The 17,772-nt window shown below is 39.9% G+C and overlaps 1 protein-coding gene across 1 annotated transcript; it reads left to right on the forward strand.

Annotated features, from left to right (window-relative positions):
- Positions 1–664: 664 nt before the first annotated feature.
- Positions 665–17,310, forward strand: LOC137261055 (uridine 5'-monophosphate synthase-like). The gene is made up of 11 exons (XM_067798721.1): positions 665–868; positions 5,594–5,692; positions 7,474–7,635; positions 8,229–8,332; positions 8,667–8,838; positions 9,913–10,044; positions 10,785–10,918; positions 11,232–11,361; positions 12,177–12,261; positions 13,605–13,703; positions 14,285–17,310. The coding sequence occupies exons 1-11, from the start codon at positions 707–709 to the stop codon at positions 14,470–14,472; spliced, it is 1,467 nt and encodes a 488-aa protein (XP_067654822.1). The 5' UTR covers positions 665–706; the 3' UTR covers positions 14,473–17,310.
- The last annotated feature ends 462 nt before the right edge of the window (positions 17,311–17,772 follow it).

Genomic DNA, 17,772 nt, shown 5'->3' on the forward strand with positions numbered 1-17,772 from the left:
TCTGCTATACGTGCAAATAAACTGCTTGATTTCGTTAGCAGATTATATTTTCCAAGGGCCGAAATTGATCCTTCGAGGGTTGATAGCCTTTTATGTACCTTAAGAAAAGAAGGAGTTGATGGGAGGGGTGGCGAGGTTGGGGGGATGAGACGCGCGCATGTAGCGTATGCTAACCTCTGGTCTCTGCACCGCGCTCACCCTTCTCGACTCCACAACGCACTTAGCCTGACATCAGTATATTTCACATACACTGCACAGTTCATCATACAGACTCGACAGCAATTATTCAGCAATTACTAGATTCGCGACATCCATAACACTGCAAAACAAACTTATACGTACCCATTACCGATAAATTTGCATGTAATACATCAAACTAATGATAAAAGATCATTTAATATGATTGGTCCTTTTCTGGTTACCCGGTCCTTATCTCTGGCCACTGAAGCGGTTTAAACTTTAATTTATGCGCTTGTATCTATAATTGTAGGCTTCCCTATGCATCCGTTTGTCTTCTTGCTACATCTGAGTTATTACAAAGGTCTACTATTGTGCGAGTAAGGTTGTTGGTAGGCAGATGTCTGATCGTCATGGTTCGCACTTGACTGACTGAGCAACTCGTGTCACGCAGTACTTTGCGGGAGCGGTTCTATTCCGAGTTATCTCCCCTTGGAGCAATTTCCTGCAGGTGGCGAGAAAATCCACTATGGCTGCGCCCATGAACAACATGCGGATGAGCCTCGAAGATTTGATTATACGCCTTTACGATGTACAAGCGGTGAAATTTGGAACTTTCAAATTGAAGAGCGGTATTGAATCTCCCGTTTACATCGATTTGCGGGTGATTGTGTCCTATCCAGAAATCCTGGTAAGGTTCTGAATTGGACCCCTATCCGAGCTTGTCTCGCTTTCGGGTCAATCGAATGTTTGCGATTCGTTTCCTTTCCAGAGGTGCATTAAGTTGCATTTTCAAATAATATTTATTTTTCTTACATCTACAGTTGTTAATACATTGCTTAAATGTTTTCTGTTTGACGACTGATTTGTTTAAGCGGTGTTTCAAGCCTAACCAAACAAAGGAGTTCGAGTTGGTTGTTCTCAGAATGAGACTGGGGGCACCCGGTGCAAATGCTGAACGCAATCATCTAGAACATGTCTTTTTCCTGTTTTAACACCAGGGAATTATCCTTTTGTGGGGTCTTTTGTGTGTGATTTGCATTTTACGACAAGTGTTAGTGACGGTCAGAGAAAATTGTGAAACGATTTGTTCATTTCCAGTGCCATCGCTTGTGTAAACACTTGTGTAAAGCCGGTCTCCATTTTGCTTTAGCCTGAAACATGTCAAACAAACACTGTTGGGACCTCGGAGGCAAATACTGTTGTCACTAATAACGTTTTTACCAGTGACACGTGTGAAAAGCTGTTTTTCTGAATCGTGTCTTGTGAATATTTGAATTCTTCTTAATTATATTTTCGGAGCAAGCGTATCAATCTTTTGCTGTGCAGTTTTGCTTAGTTGATTTCGAATCTGATGTTTGTTTTAACAAAGTTCTTGTTTGAATTAACATCCAGTGTACTAAATGTGTAATAGACAACTGAAATTGCACCCCTTCAAATGATATATAGATCTTACTATTTATGTTACTACATACAGTGGGTAATCAAAATGTGCAGGCTTTCAATTTACATCACCATTTTGTTTTTGTATGTCCTTGTAATAGGACTTCTTTCACTTTTCCAATTTATAGTTACTTATTATTTATATCCTTTTAATGATTCTCTTCATTTTTAGTTTGTATTTGCTTGACTGTAAAATTGGGTAGCCCAGTTGATAAAGCTGTCACTCATCATGCCGAAGATTTGGGTTTGATTATCCGTGTGGTACAATATGTGAAACCCATTCCTGGTGTCCCTTGCCATGATAATCTGGAATACTGCAAAACCTGGCATAAAAGTAAACCCATAAGTAAAGTAAATGACAATGCTTGTTTATTATTTCAGTTTTGTTGTACATATCTCCTTTGATTTGATGCAACCAGTTTCCAGTGCTCAAACTTCCGATGAACAAATCACTAAACATACAAGAAAATAATATGTATGTGATAAATTAACAGGAGTGAGTGCATTGTTTTGCTTATTATGGTTATACTTGTTGTTTATGTTGGTATTTTTGGCATGGAATACATTGCATTTTGCAAGTGTGTTCCTAAGTAGGCTGTTTGGCATACTTGTGCTACTGGAAAAGCAGTTACTTACAATGCAATCACCAAATGTATGTACATACTTTCATTATATCCTCATTGTGAGAACCAGTCTTCTCTGGCCCAGCATAGGATAGTTACAGGTCACTGTCACACAGCCAGTAATGTGCAAAATCAGATCTTAAACATCCATGAAAACTATCAGATCAGCTATAAATAGCCTGCTGATAAGTAAGTTGATATGACAGTTACACTCATCATATCAGAAAGAGGAGAACATTCATTACGAATCATATAACACATCAAGTGTTTTAAATAGGTCACAATAAAAGTTATGTCTTTCAAATACTAAACGACATGTATACAAATTGCCCATGGGTTAACATTCCACAGTTGGCTGTGCAGAGTTATGTCCCTTACAAATAGCAGGATTTTCTTACTGCCTCTGTGGTGTAGTGGTAAGAGCATCTGCCAGGACAGAAGAAGATTGCAGGTTTATATCTCTGGAAGCATCATATTAGAAGATGTTGAAATATGGTACTTGTTGGTCCCTCCTGGCACTTGGCATTAATGGGTACAACAAGCACTGGTCGGCTTGGAGTTAGTATAATGTATCTGAGTAGTGTACTCATGTTAAACTGGTATCTCAGTCAACTAGCTCTATAGAACCAGTCTATGTTTGGGCTCGTACAAGCTCTGACACATACACACACATGCACATCATCGTATGAGCGAAATTTTCTCAGGTACGATGTTAAACCTATTTTCACCTCACCTTTTCAGGACTTTCTCTGATGGTGGGTTCAAGTGTGAGCTAGATGAGATTTGATATGGGGGGTCCATATTATGTTCATGAGATAAACCATAATTGTACAATTCATTGATAAAACTGAGTACCTTAGGATTTCTCTCAACGTTGTGTTGACATGATACATCATCAACGATTTGCTCTTTTCATGCATGGCATTGATGTTTCCATTATAGAATTCATTAAGCTCAGATGGTTAGGAAAAGACTGTGAGTGTGGAGGCATCCATTGTTATATGTAATGAAGCCATAACAACAGTGCCTGTTATATTATACAGTGATAACATAGTGCATGTTATTGTATGGATAATGCATACCACATGTACCGATTTGATTACTGTAAATGATGCCTCAAAAATCAGTTTCAATCACTGATTCATGTATTTCTATGTACCAGTACATGATATATATTTTTCAAACCAATAAACATACATATTTTTAACTTGTTCAATATGTGAGTTCATTAGCATGATGATATCAATCAGGCGATGTCTGTTCAACCTTTGAAAAGGGATTGGTTCGTAGTACATTTAAAGTTTACATGAACAGTTAGTAGTCATTTACAGCTTCTTTTCTACAGCAATTTTTTTGCTAAAACTCATAGAGGATGACATACATTGCCAGATTCTGTAGTAAAAATGTTAGTATCTGTTATCAATGAAAGTAATTTTCAAACACTAAGATGGTTATCAGTTATAATAGTATGGCTGTAGGTATTTCTTTTGTAGTCACGTGAACAGGACAAATTAAAAGGAAATGTAATTCATTGTCTACAGTAACAATGTTACACAGTGACATTCTCTTAGTCTACCTGCACACCTGCCAGTCTCAATAGATAATTCATGTGAAGGGCAACATAAATGAGAGTGCGATGTCCAAAAACTTTTTTGTATTGTTTTGCTAAATAGTCTTCAAAATGTATTTCAGATTTCCACTGATTACTATATTAACATTTTGTTGATATAAGTATTGATTTGTGACTGTGATAAGTAACAAACTATTTATAAATGTCATGATAATGTACAATTAATAAAACGCTAAGGAATTTGTTTTCCACAACTGGAGTACCATTATAGGTGTCTAAAACATTAAATCATATTTAGTACTCTTTTGTTCACCGTTTCAATATTAAAAGAGAAATTAAGCCCTTTTTTACAATAGGGAATTATGAAGGTTTTTGTTTCACTGTGCAGGTTTTAGTTTCAATGTGAAGTTTTTAGTTTCTGTGTAAAATGTTTTTTGTATGTGACATACCACTTTTATGATGATGAGGTAATCATCAATATCCACACTGTAACATGTTTTCCTGACAGGTGATTGAGTGTATGAGGCAAGTACACACATTACTATTCCTGACAGGTGGTTGTGTTGTGTATGCTTGTCCGATGGGAGGTGACACGCTTACATGGGTGCATCAGGAATAAACCCTCAGTTGCTTGTTTTGCTTGAACAGAGACTCAATAGCACTCGTTATATGTAAAGTCACTAAATATATACATACTTGACTGAGTGATTACTTGCTTTTTATATGAGTTTATCTAATTGATAAAATATTGTCTGAATGTAGAAACCGTGAAATTTCTCTTTGTACATGGGCTCATTTTAACTCCATGAAAACTTGAAAATTGGTTCAACTGTGAGATTACACAACACCAAATGTTTTCCCATAGACTTCTATTGTAATCTTATATTTTTTAAAAAATTATACAGGCTATCAACAGCCATTCCATGTACACATGGATACAGTCAGGCCTTTAATCTACAATGAAACACAATTTCAGGCCAACTGGTCTGGCTAATTTTCTGAGCAGAAGAAGCGGAACACATCAACCCAGTTCTGCACCAAATGTCACCTTAAAAATATCTGCACGCATATAAGCATGAGTCATAGTGATATAATGACAGCACTAAATACTTAAAACTGTGGTCAGTTTTAATTACTGGATGGATGTCGCTTTAAAAAAATTGTTTGAAATCTTTTTCAACCAATCACAGCTTTCACATGTCTCTGTCTATTCAGTTGTTTACATATGGACCGTCTCAGTGAGCAAGCAATTCTGATTTATTGTAGTGTAACCGAGAGACAGTCTGTTGTGCAGAGTTCCCTTTCCCTTTTCACACCTAAGCCTATGATTGAAGGTTAGAATCCAGTTTCTCCTTAGTAAAATGAATCTCTCTGGAAAAACCAGGGCCGGAGGTGTCGCCTAGCGATTAAAGAGTTCCCTCACAACAGAGAAGACCCAGGTTTGATGGTGGCAGCCTATTGTGGTGTCCCTCATTGTGATACTGCTGAAATATTGCATACAACTATCACTCACTCACTTGCTCACTGTAAGCACCATACTGCACTTGTGGCTGTCATTTCCTCCAAAAAGGTAAATGTCTGAGACTTGCCCCACTTCAGACCTCTTCTACATTTCAGCTGATAAGCTGATGTAACTGCAATAGCGATGCGACCCCTCAACTGACTCATTCTCTCAAATTATTCTACAACATGGAGAAGTGTCATTTGTATTAGTACAGAATGCTGTACATGTCCTGTCACAAGTAGCATGGTTATTTAAATGTGACTGTTTATGTTACAGGTACGAGTGTCAGAATACCTATGGGATGCCAGTCAGAACTGCTCCAACAACTTCAAGTCCCTGTGTGGTGTACCCTATACAGCTCTACCACTTGCAACAGTAAGTTTGTTTCCAGAACAACTTGATTGTTTCTAGGATGTGCCAAGTGTTTCCAGGGCATGCTGACTGTTTACAGGTCATGTTGACTGTTTACAGGACATGTTGACTGTTTACAGGACATGTTGACTGTATCCAAGACATGCCAACTGTTTTCAAGGACATTCACTGATTTAGGACTGTTTCCAGGACTATCCGACACTTCCAAAACTAGTTGACTTTTCAGGATATACTGACTGTTTCCAGGACATGCCAACTGTTTCCATGACACGCAGGACTGGTTCCAAGACATGCCATGTTTCCAGGACATGTTGACTGTATCCAAGACATGCCAACTGTTTTCAAGGACATTCACTGATTTAGGACTGTTTCCAGGACTATCTGACACTTCCAAAACTAGTTGACTTTTCAGGATATACTGACTGTTTCCAGGACATTTCAACTGTTTCCATGACACGCAGGACTGGTTCCAAGGCATGCCATGTTTCCAGGAAATGCTGATTGTTTCTAGGACATGTTGACTGTATCCAAGACGTGCCAACTGTTTTCAAGGACATTCACTGATTTACGACTGTTTCCAGGACTATCCGACACTTCTAAAACTAGTTGACTTTTCAGGATATACTGACTGTTTCCAGGACATGCCAACTGTTTCCATGACACGCAGAACTGGTTCCAAGACATGCCATGTTTCCAGGAAATGCTGACTGTTTCTAGGACATGTAGACTGTTTGCAGGACTTGCCAACTGTTTTCAGGACATGCTGGCAATGTTTAATGCCAACTGTTTCCATGATATGCAGACTGTTTCCAAGACATGCCAACTATTCCAGGACATGCACACTGTTTCTGAGACATGCCAACCGTTTCTAGGAAATACCAACTGTTTCCAGGACATGCCAACTGTTTCCAGGACATGCAGACTGTTCGTGAGACGTGCACACTTTTTCCAGGACACATTGACTGTTTCTGAGACATGCCAACTGTTTCCAGGACATGCAGACTGTTTGCTGACTGTTTCTGAGACATGTCAACTGTTTCCATTACATGCAGACAGTTTCCAGGACACATTGACGGTTTCCAAGACATGCCGACTGTTTCTTATACATGAAAAGTGTTTCCAGGAACTGCCAACTGTTTCCAGGACATGCTGACTTTTGCTGAGACATACCAATTGTTTCCAGGGCATGCTGACAGTTTCCAAGACATGCTGACTGTTTCCAGGATACATTGACTGTTTTTGAGACATGACAACTGTGTCCAGGACACCTTGACTGTTTCCAAGACGTTGCAGACTGTATTTGATACATACCAACTGTTTCCAGGACATGCTAACTGTTTCCTGGACATGCTGATATGCAAAAGAAAATAGAATCCCAGACTGTAAATCAATTTTAGCAGCTTATGTAGAAAATAGGATGTCACACTTAAGCTCCCAAAATGTTGCAATATGTTCGAATGTACAATACAATTTTATATGCCAATATAGACGAGTTAATGTTAACAGTTACCAGTATTTGTTCATTCTCCACTTCATGACCAGGTGGTGGATTAGCCCAGCAGTTAAAGTGTCCTCTCGCCATACCCAAGACCTGCCTCCATTTGGTACAATATAAGTAGCCAGTTTCTGGTGTCCTCTGCCTTGCTGTTTCTGGAATCATGCTAAAAGTGGTGTAGAAACCTACTCACTCACTCTGTTTTTACTTCCCCTCATTATGGAATGAGAGGCAGAGTTGTGTAAGCTTAGATGGTGATAATTTTGACAATGCCAACATAATGTTTCAGTGTATTGCAACCAAACATCACATGCCAATGCTCATACGCAGAAAAGAAGCAAAGGATTATGGGACCAAGCGTATGATAGAAGGTCATTATGAGCCTGGTGAGCGCTGTCTGGTTGTGGAAGATGTTGTCACCAGTGGATCCAGTGTTCTGGAAACAGCACAGGTACAGTAGTAGAATTGGTTTGTTATTATGTAGGCACTCCATGTATGACCATGACCAGACTTAGTAGTAGTTGCAGGACCACGTGAACATCGAGGTTAAATTGATCTTCCGTAACCCATGTTTGTCGTAGAAGGCGACTGTTGGGATTGGGGGTCAGATTTACTGACTTGACTGACATCTTGTATCCCAATTGTGTAGACTGATGCTGATGGATAGTCTGGTCCAAACTCAATTATTTACAGACAACTGCATATAGTCTGCTGTGTCTGGCGTAAATGTAAACTCACTCTTGGTCTCATCATGATGTGCTCATATCCAGAGTGTTTCTTAAAGATAATGGTTAAACTTAATCAGTGCACTCTATCTTGTCATTATCTCTAGACTAAACCACATGAAGTGCCCTTCAGTCTCTGACAACACCAAGAGTTGGGCTTGTCAAAACATTGCCTTGGTGTCCTCTCTGTTAATTTTAGCGCTTTGTAAACGGATCTTCTTGAACTTGTCTCTCCTATGTCTGGGCTCCAAAGGATTGGTGCACGTATTGCCCGACATAATGTGTGTAACCATAGTAACCTGAATGGGATTTTCTGCAGGCGTTGAAGACAGCTGACATCGATGTGCGTGATGCTGTGGTGCTGCTTGACAGAGAACAAGGCGGGGCCCAGATGTTGAAGAGTGAGGGAATACACCTGCACAGGTAGGAACCTATTTACCACATGTACTGACAGGAACATGAACATGTGTCCATAATAGTGTTGTTGCCCACATTTCAACTGAAAGTCAGTGTAGAAGGGTAGCCTGGTGTTCACTCATAACATGAATGACCTAGGTTTGATTTCCCACACTGGTACAATGTGTGAAGGTTTCTGGTCTTCCCCGTTCGTGATATTGCTGTAATATTGGTAAAAGCAACATGAAAGTAAACGGACTCACTCATTCAACTGATAGTCTTGACTTGAAAAGCCCTGATGGATGGATGGATCTCCTTGTGTATGTACAAGTGATCCAACATAAATGTGGTCTGTTTTCAGCGTGTGCACATTGTCGAAAATGCTGGATGTGCTGCAGACGTCAGAGCGGCTGTCAGGACCTGATATTGAAAGAGTTCGAGAATTCATTGCTGAGAACAAGTTCAATGCCATGAGTGGCATTAAGAGGAATGGATCTGGTGACACACACTGTTCACACAAGAAGGCAAAGAAGGTGAGTTTACGGCTTTCCTATCATTGTGAATGTAGTCGAAATTCTGTAGACAAAGTTAGATCATTGTCCATCGTTGGATCGGGAAGTTGACTTGGCCATGGAGAAGTGGGTTGGCACCCCAGGACTTGATTGTTTGTTATGATAGGCAGTTTAGCTGGATTAGGTATTCCTTCCATGAAAGTGCAGGCATCTGTCATAATTATGGTATTGACTGTAACAGTTAACAGTGTTGTCACTTGTGTAATGAGTAGATAAAGGTTTATACTCTCCATTATCTACCCTGAATCACAATGTCCTGTAACTGCTTGAGTCATGGTAGGGTAGATAGTGGTTGATGACACTGTTTCCACATTATAAACATGTCCATTCAAATAAACATAATGTGTAATGTTTGAGAATAACCATGGCTCCTGTTAAAGTGCATAGGTTGTTTCAGTTGAAGAAGTATTTGCATACCAGCTTCTTAAGTTGTTATTTCCACAATGTTTCAGGGTTAATTCTCACTCCTTCAGGTGAATGAAGTATACTGGGAGTTGACATGGCATATACAGTCATCCCCCACAATAACGCGCTTTGCGACATCGCAGATTTGGTTAAACCGGGGGGTAGTCCGTGGCTCCCATAAAAAAAGTTGAACTGTGATCACACCCCTCCACGAAAACCAAATAGTTCAACAAATCCGCTCTGATAAATTACATAAACTAGGGAAATTCAGCATGGATGGCAACTGACAGTGTTTATCGTACTTATCCATTGTGTTTCAGATGCTTGAAACATACAGGGTTTTCTCAATACTAATCATACCAACATCGTGGTAGTAACTTATGAAAGACAAGACATGCTGTCAGTCGAGATACGACGGGTACTTACACTGTTTGCTGTGATGCAACACACCATGTGATATCGCGATTGAACACAGTCATCCGAGGATGTATGGTGTCAGAAACCACATTAAATTCAATCCCAATTTAGTTCATTAAAGCTGTTGACAGAAACAACTTCACATGTAAGAAGACCGGTCATTTTCTCTATGCTGCGCAACCCATTTGAGTTACAGTTTGCCTCTGATTGCAGGTACACAACTATGCAGACAGAGCATCCTTGTGTACCAACCCAGTCAGCAAGCAGCTCCTTCAGATCATGGAGACCAAGAAGAGTAATCTGGCTGTGTCTGCCGACCTCACCAGCTGTGGCGAGGTCCTGGAGGTAGGTTCATCTATAATATCGGGTGGCTTGTGACCATGTAGTCATAAAGGTCACATGAAGGGAACATAATATGTCATGTGTGACCGTTTGACAAAGCAGGTCACATTACACATGATGTAGGTGAACGTTACAGGTCATGTGTCACTCATCAGTGAAGCAGGTCACGTGACAGGTGACATAGGTTAACGCTTTAGGTGACTTTTGTAAACTTCATAGGTCATGTGTGACGATTTGATAAATAGGTCACATGACATGGGGCATATGTGAACATTGTAGGCCATGTGTGACGATTTGATAAGTAGGTCAACATGACAAGGGGCATATGTGAACATTGTAGGCCATGTGTGACGATTTGATAAGTAGGTCAACATGACAAGGGACATGTGTGAACATTATGGGTCATGTGTGATGATTTGATAAGTAGGTCAACATGACAAGGGACATGTGTGAACATTATGGGTCATGTGTGATGATTTGATAAGTAGGTCACATGACAGGTGGTGTGTGTGAACTTTTGGATGAAATATGTTACATGACAGGTGGTGTGAAAAAGAAATATGTTGTGATGCTAGTTATACATGGGTGATGTTTAACATATGTTCCATATTAGAGAGGAAACTACAAATGGCCATACGACAAACTGTCATCAGTTATCAGGTTGCCGTCAGCTCTTTAGTTTGGAAGCAGCAGCAGAACTAAGTTGTGTTGTTTGAGTTTAATATATTGCTTGTTGTTTCCAGCTGGTGAACCGAGTGGGCCCTCATGTGTGCCTTGTCAAGACCCACGTGGACATCTTGGAGGACTTCACACCAGAGTTTACCAAGAGACTGACAGAGCTAGCACAGAAACACAACTTCCTCATCTTTGAGGACAGGTAGGGACTGTTTTCTGTAGTCAACACCTGTAGTCACCATGTGCTTTACAAATGGTTTTCAGTATTCTAGAGTATCTGAAATTCAGTGCTCTTTTCAAACAATGTAAGGCAATAGAAGTGTTACATGAGACAGTGAGACTAACAATGTAATTTGCGTATGTGATGTAGCTTCCTTCGTGTTGAACCTTCCGTGACCCTGAGGTATATGAGAAGTTCATACGTCCCTATGTGTTTTTCTTAACCTTCCTGCGGGTGCTCGTTGATGTCTTCTATGTCCGTTATGGTTGAGTAACAGTGGCTGTTGTGTTTGCAGGAAGTTTGCTGACATAGGCAGCACAGTATTGAACCAATACAGTGGTGGCATGTACCGCATCTCCGACTGGGCCAACATTACAAACGCCCACTCTGTGCCTGGGGAGGGAGTCATACAGGGACTCAAGCAGGTCAGCATCTCAACGCTTGTCAGTCTCTTGAGTCTTGAAGTCATCGGTTGCAGCATTTCTGTCGGGTGCTTCATTTTATGCTTAAAATTGCTTGCAGAACTGTTCCAATAGGATGCATATTCCTCTGGATCTACAATCAAAGATCTACCACTAATGTTCATATTGTTGTGAGGTTATGTGTTTGTTATAATATTCTTACCCGTGAAGATCCAGGTTAGAATTGATCTTCAGTAACACATGCTTGTCCTAAGAGGTGACTAACAGGATCGGGTGGTGAGGCTTGCTGATTTGGTTGACATATTCCATCATTGATTTTGTACTTCAATCTTTGGATTGTTTGGTCCAAACCAGCACCATGTTGCTGGAGTAAAACTGAACTCACTCACTTTAATATTCTTACTAATAATGTTCTGGTGATATTTATTCCAAACTGGCAAGTACACAGTTTTCAATAATTAAGTAAGGTTTGAAGTAATTGAGTTAAGCGTGTGGTTGTGATACGAGTTGATGTGTCCCTTCAAGATTCCCATAATACCCTGGAAACCTACGGGAGACTTGTCAGGCTGATGGTGTATGTATCTTGTACTACTGTAGGGCAAGTCATACATAATTTTGTTCCAACTAGAGTCTCAGCATTCTGTGTATTAAGTTGACTCAGTTATAGAGTGTGTTCAAGTTGTGAGACTTATGACTGCAGCATATGGGCCATCTCATCTGACTTCTTATAAGTTTGAGCAAGATTTGAGATATTTTCACTCAATTGTTTACAGTCTGAATGACTCACAATGTCTTATTCCAAGTCAATCATGTTGCAGGTTGGGCTTAGCAAGAACAGAGCATGTGTCTTAATTGCAGAGATGAGCTCAACAGGAAATCTAGCAAAGGGAGACTACTCTTCAGGTATGTTTCAGATAACTCTTACATTTTCTTACATTACTCATTTTAATGTCAGAGAGTCCTTTTAATTATCCTTGCAACACATTTTGTGGGGTTTATTAAAATGCCTTCTGTCCGTATATGTGGCCTCTGAAATAGGTGGTAGTGCTCTTTTCCAGAGTAGAACTCCAAAACAAAACCGTTCACTAAATCTTCATCAAAATCGACTTATAGATTAGTCTAGTGGTGTACTGATTCCTTTTGATAGTTATGGATTTCTGAATAAAATATTTTTGGCATTTCCAAGGCAACAAGTTTGATATAGGCTGGAATAAGTGGTAGTGCTCTTTTCCGGAGTAGAACAAAACCGTTCACTATTTCTTCACCAAACTTGACACATAGCTTGGTCTTGTGGTGTACTGGTGCCTTTTGGTAGTTTTGGATTTCTGAATTAAATATTTTTGGCATTTCCATGGCAACAAGTTTTACTTCGACTGTAATTGGTGGTTGTGCTCTTTTCCAGGACAGAACTCTAAAACCATTCACTACTTCCTCACCAAACTTGGCACATAGATAAATCTGTTGGTGTACTGGTGCTTTTTGGTGGTTTTGGATTTCTGAATAAACCTTTCATTACTCTCCTTCCACTTTTCTATAAAACACACCAAAACAGTCAGTCTAAGTAAACTTATCCTCAGTAATTTTCGTTACACTCCACTACTGAGTCTAACAAAACATTATGGGAGGTCACATCAGGTAACCTGTGAAATTGATCAATCGGAACACAGCTTACCAAATCGCGAAAGTGCACATTCGCACATACCTTTTGAACTTTTTATCTTGAAAAGGTTTGTACCGGAACGATTCCGAATGCTATTTTGCGTGCGCTCACTTCTAGGTGATGCACATGGAGTATGTACAATCATGACGACGGTGAGTAAACAGTCGCTGAAAATAGTGTTTTTTGGCAATATTCAAAGATGTTATCTTGCGGAAATTTTAGCTAATGGTAACCTCCGATCCCTAAATAGCAACCGTTGTCTGATTGGTTAAATCTGTTTAACCATCTCTCGTTTGGACAGTCATCGGTCACTCAATGGTTACGCGACGCGGCCTTCTACTAGGTTTTGCTAGACTCAGTGGTGGAGTGTAACGAAATACATGAGTCAAAGTTTACTTAGACTGCAAAACATTTAGCATAATGATAACTTGTGGACATTTATGAGCGATATTTTGCCATTGTTGGGGATATTGATGACTTCGTCCTCTTGTTCACATTATTTTAAAAGATTTATCGGGTTCCTGGATTCATAGGGGACCTCAGGAAGGACCACTGATCTCTCATGGTGTTGTTTCTTCCTTTACAGCGACTGTAAAGATGGCTGAAGAGCACAGTGATTTTGTCATTGGATTCATTTGTCAGTCTCGTCTCACATCTGACCCTAGCCTTCTACACATGACTCCAGGTAAACACACCCATTTACTGTAACCATAACAACACAGAATTGATTTCTCATCCTTAAATATCGGTTTGAAACAGAATGATAAACCTAATTTTGGGCAGTTTTCAACCAGTCTCTTTTTGTAACAAGTATTTGAGACAATATTAGGTGAGAAATCAGTTCCAGGCTAAACTTCTTTGAGTGTTATTTGTGCGATGAACAATGGGGAGCATTCTACGAATATACAGCTTCATTTTTGCTTATCCTGACTCAAGCTTATTTGCTTGCCTCCCTCTTCTATCCGAAGTTTTAGTGGAAATCCCTTGAAGTTACCTTTTACAACATATTAGTTTTGCCACATGATTTGTATGTGATTACCTTCATGACTATCCATATTGTCAGCTTGTGTTGTAACGTGATTGTCACTGCGTTTTGTAAACTTCACTTGGTCCCTGATTTCCACAGCAGGAACCTTGCTGATCCTAGTGGTTTCAGTGGGTGACTTACATATCATGTGTTTTGTTATCTCCAGCATCTGACACACCATCGTGTCATTTAATACTTGTGGTGTTAGTTTTAAATGTGAATATGATGTTGTTCCACAGGGGTGCAGTTAACAGAAGGCCAGGACAGCCTTGGCCAGAACTACATCACACCCACAGAGGTGATCACAAACAGAGGGTCGGACATCATCATAGTTGGGCGTGGCATCACCAAGGCAACAGACCCAGCAGAGGCTGCACGGCAGTACCAAGAAGCAGGATATCGCGCCTATCTTGCACAGTTTGAATGAGAATGAGGAGACATACATAGGATAAATACATCGAGGGAGGCTACTGCAAGCACCAGCTGCAGTGGGAAGGGATGGAACCACTTTTGTCAGGCAGACTTGTATTTCTTTTCCACTGACAAGGTCACATCCTTCATTTTTCATATTGAGATGGTTATTAACCTGTGATCATCCTCAGTGACCATCATGTGACTTGTCAGGGGTATATCTGGACAGAATGTGTAAGGTAGGTTGGGCAAACAGACAGACAACTACAGCAGAAACCAAAGCCAATCTTGTATGCATCATCATGGGTATTTGTGCTGCTGCTGCTGCTGCTTCCATTGTGACAACATGGCAGACACTACACCCTCTGTCTCCGGTGATCCTCGGCTGCAGCACATCCATCTTACTGTGTTTCCTAGGTAATACTGCTTGTTAGAATACAACATCTATTGCCATACAAGGTGCTTGTTCTCTATTGCTGCTACAGTATGATAATGTCACCAGATTCCTTTTGGTATCTGAGCAGAGGAGAGTTAGCCCTTGTATGTCAGTGTATCAGGTCTGGCATACCTTTGAATTGTTACAACCTATTTGATACTACCACCACTTGTTGACTCTGTCATTATGCTATGGATACCCGAATATACCTATTGTTGCTGTGTTGAACTTGTCACTGATGAACTTTAGTGATTTTGTCATGTAATGGTCTTTATTGAATTTCTACATCAGTAGCTTTTGTACAAGTGAGGATTCTTTGAAAGCTGGTATGTTTGATTTCACAGATCTGATTTACTTCAGTGAAAGGAGTTCACCAAAGTTCATCTCATAACAATGCCTTATACTTGATAAGGAAACCCTTGGTGGATACAGACACTTCCTGTGTTGAACTGCCAATAAATGAGCCCTTGTGTCTTTTACTCAGCTGATGGTACTCCTCTTTACACATTTGTCCTTAAAAGATTATGGTTAGTTCTTCACAGCTATTCACTTGCCCAGAACATCATAACCGATGTATTTCCACATACAGTGAGTACATTCCTGTGGTAGGCAGTCTGGGGAATCCATATTGTTAGGTCTTTATAGAACTGGTGTGAGGTCTGTCTGAAAGTTCCATCCAGTTATATTTCCACTGACAGAATTTATTATTGACTGAAGCAAGGGGAATTCTTTTGATAGATGGTCAAATCTTCCTCTCTCCATAACCAAGGATGAGGTTATTGAAATTTTCTTTTCAAGAACGTTTTTTTTTTTTGAATTGTATGCCGCAATTAGTGCTTGATTGTACAGTGCTTGATGGTAATACAGAATGTATTCACCTGTTAGTCTCTTCCCAGTATACCATAGTGAAGAAGTGCTGTGCAAGTGTTTGTGAGACAGGTATGAAAGTGTCCAAGTCATCAGCCAAAGGAAGAGATCACCTCAACAATTCATCAGAAGGCCATTGTCCTCGGCCTCAGCAACACTACCAAAGTCTCACAGCAGAATACCAACTACCTTGTTCCAGACTGGAAAGTGCCCTTAATGGTCAACAAATGTTGTTAGCTCTGTGTGAGAACCTTGGAGACCCAAGAGTCTGCAAGAATGCGACCCATTTGTCATGAAGCTAAGGTTATGCCCAAATTTATGACTGTTTGTCAATGCTGGTCCTTGTAGTGATCTTGCAACTAACAAAGCTTTGTCTTCGTGGGATGCTGTAGCATGACCAGTCTCTTTCCAGTGCTGACAGTTTATATCCAGGTCCAGGTACAGAGAGATGCAAAATTATGCAACTGTTGACAGTGTTTGGCAAGGACTCTGTAGTCAGGGTTTGCTGGGAACATTACTGATAAGTGTAGATTTACACAAAGCATTACATGAAGAACCAACTGAGAAAGCTTTAGTCCCACAAGTGTCTTAGAGTTGAGATACTGCAGGTCTAGTGGTCTCTGCTCCCTGGATGTCAAAATTCTTATTATCTCCAGTCATTACTTGGAACCAATTCAGACTAGCCACCTTTTACCCAGCTTACCACCATCTACAGTGTCACTGAGGATTTGTGAGCAGGGCTGTAACTGTGGAATGCTTAGGTAACAAACCGTTTAACAGATGAGCGAATGTTTTCAGGATTATGCATCTCGTCCCTCCCTCCCTCCCTCCGATATATATCAATGATCAAATTATTCTATATTTTCATTTTAAGCTCAAGACTGTTCTAGTTGATTGTAGAAAGAGATAGATTTGTGATGTTATAACTTTCCGTCAGAGGATTGAACCTAGACTGTGGGTCAGATTGATCAAGGTCGAGGTCAGCCATGTTGTTAACCTTGAGTCTGCTCAGGCTGAAGGTCAAGGACATGCTTGTTATATTGTGGATGTTGAATGTTCTGTGGATGATAGCGGCTGTGTTCCGAGTTAGTTCACCAGTCTATACTTGACTACTTAATCACAGTACATTAATTTCAGTACACATTTTGAAGGCTGTTTCAATGTTTTCATTATGTAATGGGTAACTTTCTTCAAACAGTTCTACTGTTATCCTATTTACCACTGCACACTAACCTAGTCCTTCTCAATCTAAAGTGTACTATTTGCTATTTGTCATGATGAAATTTGCTATTGATAAGTCACTTTGAAGAAAATCTGAGAACTTGTAAACATTCTCAAACCCATAATGCAGGAAACAGGAAGCTGATATCTGTTCTAGTCTTATCCATGTTCTCCATATGATTGTTCAGGGCCAGCAGAGAGACAAGACCACTTCGACCAAGCATTGAAATGGTAGCAAGAGAGTACTTTTTATCATGTTCATAGTTCCAAAACAGTGCAAAAAATGTAATTAGTTTCATATTGTATACACTCTCAAAAAAGGAAAGAAAAGCTGTTGAATAAGTCCACCACCTCTCAAGACTGTAATTTGTGTTTTGATGATGTGACGTTCCATCACTGGCTCCATTTATTTAAACAGAAGCAAGACAACTGATCGTTAAAGACATGTTACACTTCCATTGTGCATCTTGTTATTCACACCCAATGGTTATGTCAGGGAAAGTGGAGTTATCTCCCTTTGTTTTCATGTCATCTGAAGGTTCTAGTGGATTTATGCCGGACATGCTTCATAACTAGTATCATGAAAAGATGTTTGCTTAAAGGCAGAACAGTTTTTGTTTTGTTTTTTTTAATGACATTTACAGACCTATCAAGAAACTTCAACTGGTCATAAAAAGAAAGGGAAATAACTCTTTCCACTTTCAAGACATTTCGAATATAATTCCGGTTAACATGTGTCAAATGGCATTGTTTTCAACCATGTAAATACCTGTATTAGTTGAATGTTTCAAG

This window comes from Haliotis asinina, chromosome 14 (assembly GCF_037392515.1).
Source record: "Haliotis asinina isolate JCU_RB_2024 chromosome 14, JCU_Hal_asi_v2, whole genome shotgun sequence".
Taxonomy (NCBI): Eukaryota; Metazoa; Mollusca; class Gastropoda; order Lepetellida; family Haliotidae; genus Haliotis; species Haliotis asinina.